We start from the raw sequence: 18,389 nt of genomic DNA, 5'->3' as shown, positions 1-18,389 counted from the left end.
CAGGGCCCTGTGCAGCCAGCACCTGCCCCGGGCCACGGCTCAGGGCAGGGCCTGCGCAACTGCACCTGGGCTGCTAGGAGTCACAGCATGTGGCCCCCGAGGGTCACAGTGAGCAAACCAGTGAGGATCAGACCTTGAGCTCAGAGCAGAGGGGTTCAGACACCCAGGCCTGAGGCCGGGGCTCTGGAGTCCTGTGTGCGTTTGCTGAGGAGATGGGGGCAGTGCATGCCAGGGGATTCTGGCTTTAAACCCAGAGAGCTGCTGACACACCACTACCTTCATGACAGGCTGGGCGAAGTACCGCGCGCTCCAGTCGCAGAACCCTGTCTGCATTGTGGCCGAAATGAAACTTTTGTGCCCGGCAGCATCATCCGGGTCGTCAGTGGTCTTCGGGGCATTTGGAAAGGAGGAGGGGAGGAGAAGACAGAAACAGAGTTAGTCACGTCACCCCCGAACTTCTTTGTGAGCTCGAGACAGTCCATCCCTGGAGACCAAGGCACAGGGGTCAGGCTTCTGCGGGCAATATCTCCGTGGTTCCCTCACTTCTGCGTCCTGGTGCCCAAGGAACCCCGACTGTCAGGACAGGGCTCTGAGTCTGCGCTCAGAGGTCGAGCATCCCCCAGGGCTGGCTGAGGTGGCCTGGGCTGCAGAGTCCCTGACACTTGCCATCGGTGCTGAGTCAGCAGCCCCACGAGGACTTTGTTGCTTGGTCCCAGGGCCGCCACTCCCACCAGGCCAGTCATACACATAGGACCTTGGCCTACCCTCTGGCTCCTGGATAAGAGCACAGTAGAGCTTGGGCCAACTGGGACTTCTAAGCATTAAAACTTAAAACACGTGGCTCTGCTCACTGGGACAATGGTTCAGTTTGTTCCCCGCTGCAGAACCAATGGGGGCCAGGATGGCAGAGCAGGGGTTTGCCTCACTGCACGTGGTCAGGCGTGAGAAGTGCCTCACAGAGCAGCCCCCGCTACCCAGGGAGACACGCTGGGTGGAAAATCCCACAGATGGGGTCAGCAATAAGGTCTTACCTCCCGCCTGACAGGGGAACCGCAGCCACCTGCCGCCACCTCGCGGCTCTGCTGGGCCAGGACCCACGGATCATGGTCCAGCCACTCCTGCCTGGCTGCCCCATGTAGGGTCCAGCCGGGAGGCTAAACATGGCACCTGGCGTTGTGGCCGTTTTTGTTCCTCAGCCATCGAGGCGAGGGGAGCAGGCAGCTCCAAAGCCAGGTGGGCGGGGCCGGTGGCAGGTGTGGACACCTGTCCATCCCCAACACCTGCATCTAGTTCCAAAGTCAGGGTGCAGGCTGCTGTGACCTTCCTGTTAAATTGCCGGTCACTGGTGAGCTGAGACGTGTCCTTGGCGCATTCAGAACACCCTCGCTATACCGTTTGTGCTTGGCCGGGACAGCAGCAAGCAGTCTGGACAAGACACGAGGCCCCAGCTTTTGTGTCCACCTGTTATGTGTTCTCACAACCCTGACAAACAAGGACGCCAATTCCTCCCTCTCCTGAACGGCCTCGTTTAACTTAGCGGCTGAGACCACACCCACCTACGGGGCATAATTGAATGTTGATGGAAAAAGCAAACAACCTGTCAGAATAAGCGCTTCTGTGGAGCAGCTGCCACGTTTAGTGGAGACACATGCGATTGACTGAGAAGGGAAAAAGCCAATCAGCCCATGTGCTGCTTGTTACATGGAAGCTGCCAAGAGTGAACCCAGAACAAGGGGCTGCAGGAGGAAGAGGGACACCCTGCAGTATCTGCCCAGACGTGGGGGCAGGAGCCCAGAGCCGTCGGTGGCTCACGGCTTTCTGCACCCGGGCCGAGGCCACATGCACCCCGTCGCCCGAGATGGTGCCTCTCCTCTCAGGAGCGAACGTCCCAGCACCCAAGCCCATTAGAGTTAGTGTTTAAAACCACATCCGTACCTGGTCTGGGCCCTTGTCGAACATCTTCCGTGTCCGGGGGAACTGGTGGGAGTGGGGTGTGTACTGCACCGCCACGGGGCCTGTGGTGCCTGGCCGGCCTGCAGGCAGGTCTCGGCTGACCGGCTGCTTGGCCACGTCGTTGGTCAGGCTGGAGCTGCTTGCACTGGATGTTGGCGGGGAGCCTCTGCCGTCGGGAAAAAAGAAACACTGTGTTTTACCCAGAACGCACTCCTTTGAAACCAAACCCTAAGCAACTTCCCCTGGTACTGCCCACTCCCAGATCCTGCGAATGGGCCCAGGGTCACCAGCTCGGACCACCCTCAATCGCATGGCTTGTCAACGTGACTTCCAAACCTGAGCTGCTGATGCTGAATTAATGACCCCTTCTAGCTTCTGCCTGCAGGTTCTAAGAACCATCTTCCCCTGAAAACCAATGCAGCCGGAGGCAAACTCAGTCAGGACTTTGAGTAGGCTCCAGGAGGGTGCAGGGCACGTCTACTCTCGAGATCCAGTGCACAGCTCTGTGAACACTGATTAAGTGGAGGGTTCCACCCCGCTGGTCACTCACTGGAAGACACGGACCCTCTCTGATAAAATTCTGAATGGAGTCAGGTTCAGGTCAACTTTTGCTGTCACAATTGTGCAGATAAAGGTAGGAAAGGATTCTAGGAGGGGCTCAGATGAGAAGATGTCGGGGTGTGAGAGAGAGCCTGCAGGCTGGAGAGGGAGGGGGAGGCGGGGGGAGGCCGTGCTGGGAACCTCCCCAGACCCCGGAAGGCAGCTGCCCACACTCACCCCGCCTGGTGGATGTGGATGCCCTTGTTGGTGGGGCTGGCGGGTGCCGACTGAGTGAGGGAAGAGGTGGTGAGGATGCGCTGAGGCCGGGCGTTCACTGTGGCCTGAAGGAACAAAGGGACAAGTGAGGTGGGTGGTCACTGTGACAACCTGAGGCTACAAGACAAGCACAGGTTGGTGGCTGCTTTTGAGTGGCTTCCAAATCACAGAAAAAGGCTTTTGGCTGAGGAAATCTCATAGGAATGGAAGGTCCCAGTTAAAATTTTCCCCGCAAATGTCACCCGCTAGATAAAATGATATTCTGTTGCTTTTCTGGAAAGTATTCACTGGTTCAGTGAGGCTCCAAGGACGCCCCCCCCCCCCGAAATGCTGTCACAAAACTGCACTGGGACTAATGAGGAGTGGGGGGGTCTGGAAGTTGGGGAGAAGGCTCTCCAGGCTCCCTCTCATGGCAGGAGCTCCCCTGGAGGGAGCAGCTTCCTGGGCAGAGCTGGCACTTGGGAAGGAGCCCGCCTAGGCTCAGCCTCGGTTGTTCGTTGTCATGTTTCGGCACAGGCTCAAAACAGCACCTTGGGTGCAGCATTTTGTGAATGGAGACAAGACCCAGGTCTGTGCACTTCCTCCCATGATCACGTGCAGGTTTGGTATTTTACCCAGCAGAGGGTCTGTGCCAGCCTGGGCTGGCAGTCAGGAGGGAAGCAGCTTTGTTGTGATTTTTTTAAATGGTGGAGGAGACAATAAGCAAACAGGGGTGTCACTGCGTAGCTACTGGTGGACCCACTGACGCCAAGTTCTTTCCTGGACCTCTGTTCTGAGTGCTGGACAGCTGGATGGGCCTGCTGGATCTGGACATCCAGGGTGAAAGGACCAGAAAGGGGCTGATGCTGTGGAGGGGGTGCCACTCTGGCAGGAAGAGAACAGGAATGGCGGCTGTTGGCCACCACTTGCCCAAGTGTGGCTGGTGCCAGGCTCAGTTCTCGAAGATTGGGTGTCACCCAGCGAGATGGGCGGAGCCTCGACCTTCATGAGGTGACGCTCCAGGGGAACCCTGGACTGGCTACTTACAGAAGACCCTCAAATTCTGGCTTATTCTCTCAGCAGTTAGGAAGGCCATACCTCTATTCAGCTGACAGGTAGAAAATTACAGAATACAAAACCACCAACATAATACCAATGTGTCCCAGATAATCCTTCACTTTGAAATGCAAACAGCAAGAACTGAATCATAACCAGCCTATAAAAACTTTTTTATTTTTTGAATTATAAAAGTTGTATTGTTTGTGTTTGTTTTGCTTTGCTATTTAAGTTATTTGGCCTCCACACACATGCAACCCCAACAAAGCCTGAGAGCCAAATGATCCCTTAAGAGGTCTCAAAGGAGAAAAGAAATTTAAGCTAAGAAACTATAAACCGAATATGTGTCTCCTCAAAATTTCTAGAAAATCAGTGGGAGAGAGACAGAGGAGAGACAGAAAACTTTGGGGTTGAAATGCAGACTTCGGTTGAATCCACGACCTTTCAAAGTTTCCCTGAGCACAGAGGCTCTGCCACTGCCTGAGCTGGAGCCCACGGTGCTGATCTCCCCTGAGACCCCCACCCCGACTGCTCCCCTCCAAGGAGGCTCCAAAAGGGAAGAAGCGCGTGGGCCTGGGGTGACTAACTCTGCTTCCTTGCTCTTCCCTGGGGGTGGAGGTGGCACAGCCCTGGCTTGTTCTGTCTCAGCCTCGAGGGCAAAGAAGACAGCCGTGATTTTTTAATGCAGTTCACGCTGACGGCTGCTGCACACAGCTCTAGTTTTGCATCCGTTCTGGAAATCCTGAGAGGTGGGCATGTCACTGGTTGGGGAGGCCCCATGACTGGTGATCGATCCTAGGGTTTCAGGCTTAGATGAAGCTTCTTTGCCTAACGTTTCCTATTTGTGCAACAAACATTCACTGCAGCAGTGCTGCAGTGGTGAGCATGAGTGGGGGGTGGCCACGCAGACCTGCCTGTCCGTGGGATTGGTGTGGATGGAGGCTGCTCCGGGAGCAGGTGGCGAGCAGGTTGTGGGAGATGCCCTCCAGGAAGGCCCCTTTCTGTGCTGGTTCCAGTCGCCGTTTCACACAGAGAGCACACTGCCAGGAAAGGGTAACGGAGAAACACCGGTGTGCTTGCTGGATGTCAGGCTTGGGCTGTATATGGAGGAGGATGGAGCGTGGGTCTGAGAGACCCCAGGACCTCACCGCGAGCCCCATCCACTGCAAGCACACTTGCCCATTGTTCTCACGGTGTCAACACCCTGTCATTCTCCCTCCATGACGCTGCACTGGAGTCACTGGACCAGCAGACGCGCTTTGATGATGGCCTGAGGTGAGTTCCCTTCCCAACAAGTGTTGAGTCCAGAAGAGGAAGGGCAGCAGTGGGAGGTCATAATTAGGGCTACAAGCCAACTTTTTAGAGAGTGGCAAACACCTTGTTAGTAGGATTCTAGGTCAGATGTACCCTCTTAGCCCAGTGCAAACATAGAAATGATTTGCAGGGACACTCACACAGCCCCACCTGTGCTCTCCGCCCCCATGCAGTTAATGGGGGTGGTCGCTGTAACGGGAGCCTGAGGCCGCAATAAGACACCCCCTCTGTCTCCCGCTCCCAGCGCTTTCTTACTCTGCAGATCTTCCACTAGAACACGTCACCTCACAGGGATGCAGGAAAGCGTGATCCAGTGCAGAGAAAACACCCTACAGAGGTGATGAGGACAGCGAGTTTCCCAACTGGATCTCGACACAGTCAGGGTTTAGGATACCAACGGAGGCTTTTGGCTGCTCTCTCTTGGGGGATGGAGTATTTCAGAAAAGTCCCTGTTAACTGCATACCAAAGATCTGGATTCATGTGGGAGGAGGTAATTCCCCAAAGGATCGTCTACAGTTAATTCTGGGCTAAGCATGAGGCAGAGCCTCTGGTTGCTGGAGCACTGAGAATGGACACCTATGAAAGCACATGACTCTATTTATCTAAAGAGTAATTTTTCTGTAAACCACACTTCCTAGATAAATAATATAAACTTTCCTTTTGGACTCTAAGTCCCAGGTAGAATTCACTTAAAGCAACGGTGGTGACTGTGATGAATTAGCTGGCACTTGGGAGAGCCGCTCTCCTGGGTGCCTGGGTACCCTCAATCCTCGGCCTCGCGGGAGGGGAACTCGCATCAGTGAGGCCAGGACCGGGCAGAGCAGGGAGGCTCCATTTTCACAGACGAGGAGGACGACACCCACTCGAGTCCGCTGTGCCTTTCTCCAGGACCTCCTTCCTTTTCCTCTGTTTCTTTCCCCAAGACTGTACTTCCTCCCTCCCTTGGTCACAGGCCCTAATATGTTGTAACAAACATATATTTTAGAAAAGTTTAATTTTTGAATCAATCCTATTCTTAGTTGAAAAAGCAGATAATTAGACTATTTCTTAGTTTTGTATTACAGAATGAAAAAATTAACTTAATTCACTGGCCTCTTTTCTATAGACACTGAGAAGACTCCACACTCCCTGAGGATGGAACAGCACTCAGGTGCCTTTGTGGCGCGTCATGCAGTAGGATGATGAAGAAAGTGGGCGAGGGGCTCACTGGGCGCAAGGGGAGGTCAGAGTGGAATAAACTACCCGATAGTCCCGAGTCGGCCAACAGTAATGCCTAGCACTTCAGCCATGAGGCTGGCAGTGCTCACAGGCAGGAAGTGCAGTGAACACTGTGTACCTAGGAGTCTCCGCTTCCAGAGAGAGTCACACGTGTGACCAGAGGCTGGGGTTAAACCCAGAATGTGCTCCTGAATTATCCTCATTGCTTCTTTAAGGAGGAAGAGGAAGCTGACTGCTACAACAGTTTAAGACTGGGTACACGATGAGGCTGTGTTATTACTACTTGTGATGCTACCAGAAGCTGAAGTAGCAGCCACAGACAATGAGATGATTCAATCATCCAGGAAAAGACAGAACTTCACCAGTGAAGAATAACGTCGGTGGGGGAATTGAACACCACACAAATATGGTGCCAACAGGAGGCCAGGTGCTGCAGGAGGTTGGGCTACGTGGGAGGCCAACCCCAGTGAGGCGGCAGCAGATAGGAGGGCTTGATAACCAGTTTGGAAAAAAAATAACAGCCCAGGAGGGAAGCTATGAGTAAGCCACGTACCTTCAGGCAAGTGGCAGCCTGAGGACGACCCCTCGTTAGTGATTAGGGTCAGATGAGGATAGAGACACGCCAGGTAAACTGTGACACGTGACAATATTTCCCTGTACTTTTCCTGTAACTTGTCTGCAAGCCTAAAATTTAATCAAAAAGTTACGAAAATCTTTAAAAATGCTATAACGAATGACTTCTTTGTGGCATTCATTATTGTTCCATTCATGAAAGATTAACTGCATGTAAACTGTCCAACTTCCATAAACAGCTGGAAAACAGAAAAAAAAAAAAGAAACAGCTGTTTTCGGACATTGGGCACTGGGTACTGCTGAGAGAAGGGGAATCACTGCCCAGCTCCTGGCCTGCAGTCAGTTTCCTGCAGACCCGGCTGTGGTGGGGGAAGGGTATCCAGACAGAGCCCAGCAGTGCAGCTAGCAGAGGGGACCAATCGGAGTGACATGGAAGCCTAGGTGGCTAGAATCTGCAGGGCAGAGAGGAGAGGGCTTCCAGGGTCTGCAGGGGAGGCCCCTCAAATCTGCTTGGGGGTGGCGTGAAAACCCATGAGGGTGGGGAAAGAACCACTGAAAGGCCAAATAATTCCCAGAGCTCACAAAAAGAACTGGGAGAGTTTACAGTCCCTAAAGAAGAAAGGACTAAAATCAATGACCTAAGCTTCCATCTTAAGAAACTAGAATCAGAAGAGCAAATTAAACTGAGAGTAAGCAGAAGAAATGAAGCAATATATATAAAAGCAGGTATCAATAAAACACAGAATGAAAAACAACAGAGAAACACAGCTGACTCTTAGACAACGTGGGTTTGAACTGCACGGGTCCACTTATACACGTTTTTCAATAAACACACACTGCAGTACTACAGAATTCAGGGTTGTGGAGACATGAATCGGAAAGGCTGATTTTTGACTGCGGGGGGTCAGGGTTAGTGTCCCTAACCCCTGTGTTGTTCAGAGGTCAATTGTACTAATGAAACCAAAAGCTGGTTCTTTGAAGAGGTACCTTTAGCCAGAAATAGTCATGAATAAGAGAAGTTGTATGTTACTGGTGCCAGGAATGAAAGAGAGGACATCACTACGGGTCACACAGATGTCCTTACCTAATTTTCTGCTGCCCTGATGTGGGTGTGCAGAAGCAGTGACACATGCCCCACCTGAAGCTACATGCACATGGAATTTAGCCTATATTGTGAATCTCTGGATTCAAAACGCTCGTTCAAAGTTTCTAAACCTAAACCATGCGTAGACCTGAACATGACTGGAGTTCTCTGCTTGAACATTCATGATTGAAAACCAGGGTCCTGAGAGCTTCACAAAGAACGCCCTTCACACGTACCTTGTAGGCAATGCTGTTGAGTACTTTCATAGCCAAATCGGAAACATCTGGATAGGGATCCGCAGCCAGATGTAGCAAGACTCTCCAAATTTGAGTGTAAACACTATTGAATGAAACTCCTAGGAAAGAGAAATGGGAGCTGTTTTAACAACAAGGAGCTGCCGCTGCATGCTGGGGCAGCTTCTGGGGTAGCTCCCTCTTCTGAAGACCTAACCATGCATCAGGGGTGGACACTTAGAAGAGCTGGGGTTACAGGAAGCTCCGGTTTTGTTATCTGATAAGGGGCCCAGAGATTCAGAAATCCCAGGTGGTGAACAGGCTTGATCACACAATTTCACCTCCTGTGGCTGGATCTTTCTAGAAGGAAAAGTTAGAAAAGGGCAGGACTTCCTTTCAGGCCTTGGCTGCCTGGAGAGTACTATCCAGCACTGGATTTAACGCCTAGATTTCTAGGAGCTGTCATGGCCCACCCGAGTGGAGAATGTTGGCTGAGTCCCCGTCCACACCTCCCTCTGCATTCATGGCCTGCTCTGGTCTCGGTGACTCACTGAGTCTTCTGCCCATGCCCCCCAGGACCTCCCCAGGCATCCAGCACCTCCCGAGTGTGCTCTCCACATTAGGGCCTGCCGAGTGCCTGGGTGCCAAGGCAGATGAGACGGGACATAAACACAGATGGGGTAAATCGTGGATCCGAAGGAAAGGTAAGGAACTTTTTTTTTTTTTTTTTGCGGTATGTGGGCCTCTCACTGTTGTGGCCTCTCCTGTTGCGGAGCACAGGCTCCGGACACGCAGGCTCAGTGGCCATGGCTCACGGACCCAGCTGCTCCGCGGCATGTGGGATCCTCCTGGACTGGGTCATGAACCCGTGTCCCCTGCATCGGCAGGCGGACTCTCAACCACTGTGCCACCAGGGAAGCCCAGGGAAGGAACATTTATGAGGGATGGGAGGCCACCCCCAGGGAAGGCGGCTCAGTCCTATTTAACCTCACCGTCCTAGCTGCAGGCATCACCCCAGGCTTTACAGAGGAGGACAGCAAGGCCTAGCATCCAAAGGACGAAGAGTTTGAATGCACGTGGCCGAATGAGGAGGCCGCCATATACCACTGCATCCTTTTTATTTGGGGGAAGCTGGACAATTGGTTTGTTGAAAAGCAAGTGCTTGTTCAACGACAGACAGGGAGTAACAGAGGATTTCGAACAAGCTGTGATCTCATGCCATCTGACCAGCCAGCCCCTAGTTAACAAAGTCCCTCTAATTATGAAGAATTTAAGCACAAGAAGGGCCACTGGAGGACAGTGTTTCCTGATGGACACCATTGTTCAAAGGGTTTTATACAACATTCAAATCACAGAAGAGGGATTGGACGAAGGTTTAGAGTAAAGGTCAGCTTCTCTTGTGTGTCCTACGTCGATGCTTACGGACAAGTCCTAGCTCACCGCACCCGACACCCTCTCATTTGTAACGGGAGGCGACAGGGTCCCAGCCCCCTTTCCACAGGGACTGTGGTGCCTACGTTTGCAGGGCCTGCCCGCTGTACGCCTGCCTGTTCACAGGGTGATGGAGCTGGAGGAGGCCAACCCCTCAATCGCATGTGGCGTGGCCGCATTCCCCAGGGGACCACCACACATAAAATACCTCCCAGTGAGCGTTCACAAAACTCCCGTCGCCTTATCCTTCCACCCTAGTTCTGGGAAGAGGAGCTGACAGCTGCTGCGGCCTCTAAATAATTCTGCAGGAGCACAGCTGCCTGCGCAGGCCAACCTCCGAGAGGCGGGGCCTGGAACGCACCTCCCGCCACCAAGGGCGAAGAGTGTTCTATGGTCAGAGCAACGCCCCATCAGGTACTCATTTGGCATGCGTGCATCAGCACCAGTTTGAGCACCTACTGTGTGCGAGGAAAGTCACTCTCGAAAGCTCGTGGCCCACAGGAATCAGGAGGGCACATCCAGGGACTTGGGTCTAGTATAAATTTGGACCTTCGTTTGGTGAGTAACGTCAGGCAGACGCACTCTTGCACAGAGGGGACCATGAGCTAGGGAACAGTCCACATGGAAACACACACCTGTCCTCCCTGCTGTCCTCTGCCCTACTCAGTGTAGAAACACAACAAAAACCTCTTGACTCTCAAATGCCATGGCTCATGACAGCTGCCCAGATTTACAAATTCTCAGGGCTGTTTGTCAAGGCAGTCGGAATCTCTTTGGGGAAATTTCCTAGAAGCTGCTTTCCTGTCCTAGCAGATCGGCTGCCATAGGAACCTGCTGCGGTGAAGGGCCACCAGGCCACTGCTATTTCTTGTCTCCCCAGAGGAGGAGGGTGGGAGAAGCCGCTCCACACTCACTCTGCAGACGGTCCCGATTCATGACGCACGGGGGAACGAGGCGAAGCACGTTCATGGACGTGGCTCACTCAGACGGGAGAACTGGCCCCACGGATGGGACGTTCCTACAAAGACCCCACACAGTCACCACAGCCACTGGGCAAAATTCTCTCCCCTCCGTTGTTTCTGAGCTCAGAGTGATCAGGGCAGCAGCCGACCTGTGTGACAAGAGGGCTGTGAAGGGCACAGTAAATCTGCTTGACTACAGATGACGGACCCGTGGTAACAGGTCCGTGGGGAAGTGGGGGGAACAGTGGGGGCCAAGGGGCCTCCTTACTAGGGTGATGGTCCAGGGCAGACACCTGAGCACACAAGGGCCTTAATCAAGGCACCTTTGGTATAAACGTGAGGAAGGGGTGCAGCGTGGCACTGTGCAATGAGGAAGGGGTACTGTTCACTTTACAAAATCTCAGTTTTTATTACTATTGTTGACTCTTGCAGAAGATTTCGACTTTGATATCACTCTGCTTGTGATTCAACAGGGAATTTTTAAAAATCTAAGTTTTGTAGTGTCCTTGACCACAGTGAATGGTATACGATTTACTTGTGAAAACACAGAACAGGGACCTGGAATTGCTGTCTCCACGTCACTGCTCTCCTGGGGCTGGCCACCACCCCCCAGCCTCTCTGTTCTGTGAACTGTCCTGGTTTTACATCTGCTGTCTCCAAATCGGAACATTCTGAATCTGTGCAGCACAGAGCTCGGGCCTCTGGAACGACGAGAACGCGGGCGTAGCCCCCGTGGGGATGGGGGGTACCGCTGGGCTGAGCCAGCTCAGACAGGGTGCCGTGTCTGGCACTTGCCAAAGTCCCCATAAGCGCTGAGAGCCTATTTTCATGTCTAGACTAAAAGTAATAAAAGATCATAACTAATGGTTTTAGGATTTATTTTTCAGAGCAATGGCCACAACTTTCTAAATAGCACTGGACTCAGGAAAATTTGCTCAGAGCTTTGTGGTCAACTCTGGGCCCCAGAGTCCCCGGGGGCTGGCAAGGCAGCTTGGAGAAGGAAGGTGGAGCCCCCTGGAGGCAGGAGCTATCACTTGTGACCTGTTGCCTGGGTCTCAGGGGTCACCAACCCTGACGCTCTATCGCATGATGCGGGCCCGGGCGCCTCCCTGGGAATCAGCTCCCAGGGCCTGGGGCTTCTGCATTTCCCCTCTTGGTGACCCTGACTCTGAGCCCCTCTGGGAGGGTCCTAATCACGTCCTCCCTCGCCTACTGGACAGAGCCCTGGCTGGACTGGGAGGTGTGTTTGCACAACCCTTTCAAGGGGCTCCCCTGTGTCTCACCTGGGGGACAAGGTAAGACAAAAGCACCAGGGCCCCCCCTTCCCCACTCTTTGCACTCCCACCTCTGGACATCAGGAATGGGGTGAGGCTCAGAGAGGGAGGGAGGGAGGGAATGAGGGGCAGGATGGTGACGGGTGGACAGGTGAGGGACAGAAGGGCAGGTGATGGAGGGAGGAGAGGCTGCCTGCTACACACAAGAGCAAGAAATAGCAGCTTTACCAAACCTGTTGATCAAGATGGCAACTTCACGGCCCGATGTGACGCCGCAGGTTTAGTGTGCAACACGAAGGCGTCTGATGGGTCAGGGAGGGCCTCCTGAGACGCCGCAGAATGCCAGCGTGGAGAGGAATGGGCGAGCACTGCTGTGTGGAGAGGCGGGTGCGGGAATGTGGGATAAAGGCAGAGGTGTCCAGGCCTCATTCGGGGGCCAGTGGCCAGCCTGGGGTGGTGGGCACAGTGGGCGGAGCTATGGTGAAGGCCAGGCTGCTCTCAGAAGGAAGGTCTTGAGTGTCAGCCACAGCTTGGACTTTACAGGAAACGAGTTTCTGCAAAGGCATCAGCCAGACAGTGGTCCGTGCAGAGCTGATGTTGGGGGGATCTGCTCTGGACAGGTGGTGGGGTGTGAGAGCCAAGGCCAAGTCCTGGGGTGGGGGGCCCGGAAATGGAAAGAACTGACTGGGGACACACATGGAGGTCAGGCCAAATGGCTGAGTGGGTGAGAAACGTGCGAGGGAGACATCAAAGAAGATTCCAAAAGGTGGTGACAGAGCTGGGTCCCAGTGCAGATTCACAGACATTGGGCAGATATGCTTAGGCACATGGAGAAATGCGTGATCAGGTTTTGCCCCTGTGGGGGGACAGCACCTCGCTCAGCAGGCGAGACCTCGAGTGCTTTAGAGACAGTGGGGACGGAGGGGGAGCCTGGGAGGGGCTAGTTTTCTGGGAGAAGATGGCAATGAATGGATGTCCTAGGTTGCCATGGTTTTGAAAACCTCTTTTGCAATATTCAAAGAGGCTAGAGATTGCTGTTCTTTAGTTGAAATGAAAGAAAAAATTGACTTTAAACAGGCGAATGCTGCAAGTAATGGGATTCGGTGTAGGCTATGAATTTTAAACACTTATGTAAGCACCGCGGTTTCCAGGTGGACGCGCGCACTCAGGTGCACAGCTACTTTGTCTCCTTAACGCTCCTTCCAGCTCCGGCTCATTGTGAAACTTTCCCACTGAAGTTTTCAAAGATATGAACCACATACAGATAAAATTCAGTTTTCTCCAGTAAAAAAATGTTCAGGAGTCAGGTTTTGTGTGAAGGAAGGAATCAGTGACGTGGCTCTCAAGTCCCTGGAGGACATGGAAGGCGGCAGGGGTGGGAGGTGCGGGCTGTACCCTCCAATCTCATGTGGCGTCAAAGAAACACCGATTCTTCACCCCTTACATCCCCAATCCAGGGCCAAGGACAAAAAGATCCCCCTTTCTGGGTCGTACTGCTGGGGGTGGGGCATGGTGACCAGCTCTGGACTCTACAGTCCATTCAGACCTTTATGGGCGCCAGACAGACTCGTCTTGTGGAATGAGAGTCCTGAGTCCTTTCTAGGGCCAACAGAGGGCCAGTCTTGAGGCTCATGGGTACCGCTGGCAAGCACGTTTAGACTGCCCTCCCCCTTCAGATCACAAAAACGGCAAGTCAGAAATATCTAACACTGTCACGTGATGCCAAGAGAGTGTGAGCTCTAAGGTAGAGGGATTATCATGGAAACAAGCAAACAACCAAGAACTGAATGTTAATGAAAAATAGTACCAACGAAATAGGAGGGTAACTAATACTGTAAATGATTGCAGGAGTGGGAACACAGGAGTCCAATGAACACGTGAGCTCAACCTCATCATAATCGAGGGACATACAAATTAAGACCACGAGGAGTCGGTTCGCTCACATCAGACGGGGTAGCCTGACCAGAACAGGAGTGAGCAGGGCCACGGGAGCTTGTCCTCCTTGGAACAGAGCCCTTTGTGGTCAATCTCCCTCCACGTGGAGCTGTCAGACCCCACATGTGTCAGGCTGCAGTGTGTCTGCTGCGGCCCACACCTGTGCACATTATGGGGGTGCCTGCTGTGTACCAGGCACGGGGTGTGGGGGTCTGTGGCAGGAGACAGGACAAAGTTCCTGCACTCGTGGCTCTGACCCCCTGAGCAGAGATAGAACCGAGCTGAATAAATGAGATCCTGCATCATAAGTCTGCTGGGGAAAAGTTCTCAGGACAAAAGCAAACAGAGAGGGAGAGACTCAGAGCGACTGCAGAAGGCTATTCTGGATTGGGGTGGGAGGAGCCTGGAAGACTTCTTTTAAGGTGACTCTGGAGCAGGACTGTGATTGGACTGAGGAGCAGCCTGTGAGGTGTCTGGAGGCAGAACCCTGAAGCCAAGGGGAGGAGCCAAGGAACCCAGGAGCCCAGCACTGCCAGGTACAAGGGGGAGGGCAGGAGGTGGAGCTGGGGCCAAATCCTGAATTTGCTTTTTAAAAAATGAGAAAAGGGCTTCCCTGGTGGCGCAGTGGTTGAGAGTCCGCCTGCCGATGCAGGGGATGCAGGTTCGTGCCACGGTCCGGGAAGATCCCACATGCCACGGAGCGGCTGGGCCCGTGAGCCATGGCCGCTGAGCCTGCGCTCCGTGACGGGAGAGGCCACAACAGTGAGAGGCCCGCGTACCGCAAAAAAAAAAAAAAAAAAGAGAAAAAAGAAAATGAGAAAAGAAGGAAAAATCAGAGCAAGGCTACTGTCCGTTAACAGGAGAATGGACAAGTGAATTGCAGCAGATCATGAAAGGGTGTGAACAAGACTCAGGTGACCAGTGTGGACACACAGCCCTCTGGGCAGAGTGAGGACACAAGACGTGTGGCGCCATTCACATGACATTTAAACCCTGGGAAAGGGCGCGAGTCCATGGGGATCCACAGCCAGAGAGTTAAGTGTGCAGGGATCCTGAGCAGGGAACCAGGAGGGGCTCTGGGCGCTTTAACTCTATCTGTAATTCCTTAAATTGGGAACAAAACACACACGGGGAGGTGTGTCACATTAGTCTACGTTTTTATGCATCTACAGCATTTCCTAGTATTATGTAAAGCTTCAGATGAGGCCTGGTAAAGCACCGGGGTGCCAAGAACAAGCGCAAAGGGGCTGTCTGGTTGAGTCCTATGTGTGTTACCGGTGACACAGGGTCGATATGGTTGGTCATGCAGCGAGGACATGCGGTGAATTCCCACCGCTCAGCGAGCCCAGCAGCAGAACCAGGGGCTCACCACTCAAGGCAGAACACGAGACGATGCTGACCCTTCACTCAAATTTCAATTTCCAGGCAGCCAAGTGTGAAACTGCTGGACTGGCTGAAGGCGAAAGCACACAGGGGGCCCTGGATGGGGGTGATGGGGGGTTCCAGCCAGGGAACTTGAGAAGGGAAGGGCTGTCTGCGGCCCTGGAGCAGGGCTCTGATCTTGGACCTCGTACACGCATTCTCTGGGGGACCCTGGGCACCACTGGAGGCCACTCTGCCTACTGGATGCTGGGAGCCCCCTTGTGCCCTGGCCGTGACACACCAAATGTCTCCCGGGGGCAGAACCCCCCTGCTCTGCAGCACTGGGAGTTCTGCAGCCTTTCCAAGCGACAAGGCCGGCTCGCCCAGATGGCCTGGATCAGACCAGTAACCAAGGGCGGGGGGTTCCTGCTGCCACAGCAAGACGCTCCTCACCTCCTCCTACCCCGTTCACTTTACTCTCCCACTGAGCGTGTCCCAGCACCGTCCACTTGGGCGGGAACCCATGGGTGCTGAGGGGACAGGTGGAGACGTGGAGGGGTGGGACTCACCGATGAGGGAGTTGAGGGAGGAGTAGGAGCTGACTCGGCGCATCTTGTCGATGGTCTCAAAGGACAGGATGTACTCCTCGTTCTCGGGGCTGCCCAGGGTGCTGCTGGCGCTGCTGCTGGTGCTCAAGTTCCCAGGGGAGAAGGCCACCGAGCCGCCGGCTGGTGGGGCATCGCCACGGGCAGAGCGTCAGTTAGCACACCCACCCCCGCCTCCCCTGGGGCTGGGCTGCTGGGCACGGGGTAGGGGGGTGCTGCGGGGCTCAGGAGCGGCTGTGCCCAGAGGTGCTGCAGGATCATCACTGGCCACCCTGGGGGGTTGACCCACGACTTCTGCTCACGCCCAGGCGAGCAGATGGCAGGAGGGGGCAGGGGCACATCTAATAAAAGGTCCCAGAAGATGACCCACAACCACCCGACTCGAGCACCCAGCCTCTGGGGTCTTACATTCTTCTGTCAGACTCAGATTTTGCAAAGATTTGTTCAAGCTTCTAGCCGTGGTGACGGCGCGGATGTTTCCGTAGGAGCTCACGGAGCGCAGTCTGGGGGTGCAGGGGCTGTCCCGCACGGGGGTCAGACTCCCACCCTCTGGTAGGAGAGAAGGAGAGAGAAGAGTTAATGGTGGGCTCAGGTGGGAGGCGGCCAGACGGCAGGTGACAGTGGCTTTTACCTGGATGATGTGACGCTACAACAGGGCCCTTCTGCTCAGCAGGGTCTCTGACACATGTATGTTGGGGTACAAAGCTGGACAAGGTCCTGACTGGGGTGAGGGGAGCATGGGAGCAGATGACCATGATCCACGCTTGGCGTTTTGTGAGAGTTCAACTACAGAGGCCCACATGGGTCTCCAAGAACCATACCAGGTGCTCTGGGACTTGCCTGCGGCCGCTGCCCACGGTAGCACCAGGATGGCCACCTCCTGGCTCAGCCCCCCGCCTTGCCACTCACCAATCCCACCCTGCCCAGGCCCGCCAGCCGTTTCCCTTCCCCGATGTACTAAACGCAGCAATGGTCTCATGGCTGATCACAAGCCCTCTTTCCTGAAGACACAGCTGTCTGAGGGAGGGGGCAGCTCAAGATGATGAAATATAAATTCGGTAAAAAGGACAAATGTGAGACAAGCAGCTGCCTGACGTGACACTGACGTGAGGACTCATCAGGGGAAGAAAGAGAATGTGCCTTCCTATAGCCCCTATGGCAGCACTTTGTACCCTCCAAGATTTCCATGCTTTGATTTCCAAAAAGGGTAAAAAGGAAAGAAAACAGTCAGAGGGTCAGTGTGGCCCCCTTTCCTGCCCTTTCTATTCTGGGAAGATGGGAATTGCAGATATCTGAGTAGCCCTGACTTGACACATGGGCTCAGGACCTAGCAGAACGAGGGGCCTGCTGACAGTCCTGACCAGGGTCCCCTGGGCCAGCGAGCCGCATGGGCTCCACCTCAGTGCCGTACCCCTGGTGGCTGTACCTGTGGTGGCTGGAGAGGGCAGTGGGTAGTTCTTCTCCTCTTCCATGAACTGCAGGGCCACGGTGCAGAAATTGCTTTCGTATTGAACGACAAGGTGACTCAGAGCCACCACCAGTTCCTGCCGGGAGGAGAAAGGACAGCGACACTGACTTGGGGCTGGGAGACAACTCAGAGTAGCAGTGAGATGTACATGTTGGCGCTGAGTGCTTGAGCCACTGTGGGGGGCCGTGGGACAGACAGCACTCGGCGCCAAGACAGGGGCTGCGCCCTCAACGCAGCACTCTTGAGCCCCCGGCGTGAGCAGAAACCTCTGAACAAGCCATGTGGTCAAGATCAGGGCCTCCGAGGGATGCCCCGGACACCCGGCAGAGAGATTGCTGACCACTAGGTGTGAGAGGGGGGCCTTGTAGGGATGCAGGCTGAGGACACCGCAGAGCGGGATGGGGAAGAGCCCTCACGGCTTCCCATGGTCAACACCGTGGAGAGCTACCTGAACCCTGGGCATTAAGGCAGGATACCCCGGACAGTGTAGCACGCTCTTCTACTAAATGTGAAATTTTCAAAGATAGATTACTTTCCAGCCCCCAAAAGGGTAACAGGAAAGTTCTACCTGACTTCAGGCCAGTTGCCTCAGTCCAAGGAGAAGAATACAATTTACCTCTTTTGGGGCAGTTGGTGCTATGACCTGAGTACCTGGAGATCCTAAAAGTCACGGGAAATAAAACTGGATGTCGGTTTGCACTACTTTTCCCATCACTATTCAAATGGTTTCCACAACTTTATTTTACTTTTTAGAAAAATACTTAGCAGAAGACCAAGGTCTGAGAGCCCCTTCTTGTTCCGTGAATCCCCCAGACCCCCAGGGCCAGGAGAGCTGTGCCGAGGTGCTGATAAGCTGGGCTCGGATGGGGCCCCCGGGTCCTCTCTTCGGCCGCCCCCTTCTCTCCTGAGAGGGTCTCTCCCACCTCAGCCTTACGCACTCCTTGGCCTCCCCAGCACATGTGTGGGTTTTACTCCCAAACCTACCTTTTCAGGTCCCATCTCTGAGTTCCAGGCTGGCCCTTCCAACCACTGACCATGTGTGTCCACCAAGTGCTCTCCAAACCCCAACTCGACCTGCCCAGGACCTGCTGCCCACTCCTTTCTGTTCAGCCCTTGCTGGGGACC

At 54.2% G+C, this 18,389-nt stretch overlaps 1 protein-coding gene across 1 annotated transcript in view; it reads right to left on the bottom strand.

Annotated features, from left to right (window-relative positions):
- The window catches only part of RPTOR (regulatory associated protein of MTOR complex 1), a 342,549-nt gene that overhangs the window by 27,753 nt on the left and 296,407 nt on the right, over positions 1–18,389 (bottom strand). Inside the window, exons 18-24 of the mRNA XM_060290007.1 lie at positions 17,223–17,340; positions 16,205–16,345; positions 15,761–15,919; positions 8,231–8,349; positions 2,731–2,834; positions 1,936–2,119; positions 277–387 (exon numbers count right to left, since the gene is read on the bottom strand). Of these exons, the coding sequence (XP_060145990.1) occupies positions 277–387; positions 1,936–2,119; positions 2,731–2,834; positions 8,231–8,349; positions 15,761–15,919; positions 16,205–16,345; positions 17,223–17,340 (936 nt within the window). The remainder of the gene's footprint in view (positions 1–276; positions 388–1,935; positions 2,120–2,730; positions 2,835–8,230; positions 8,350–15,760; positions 15,920–16,204; positions 16,346–17,222; positions 17,341–18,389) is intronic.

Source organism: Globicephala melas, chromosome 20 (genome assembly GCF_963455315.2).
Source record: "Globicephala melas chromosome 20, mGloMel1.2, whole genome shotgun sequence".
NCBI classification, from domain to species: domain Eukaryota; kingdom Metazoa; phylum Chordata; class Mammalia; order Artiodactyla; family Delphinidae; genus Globicephala; species Globicephala melas.
This window is presented reverse-complemented; position numbering and strand designations above follow the sequence as displayed.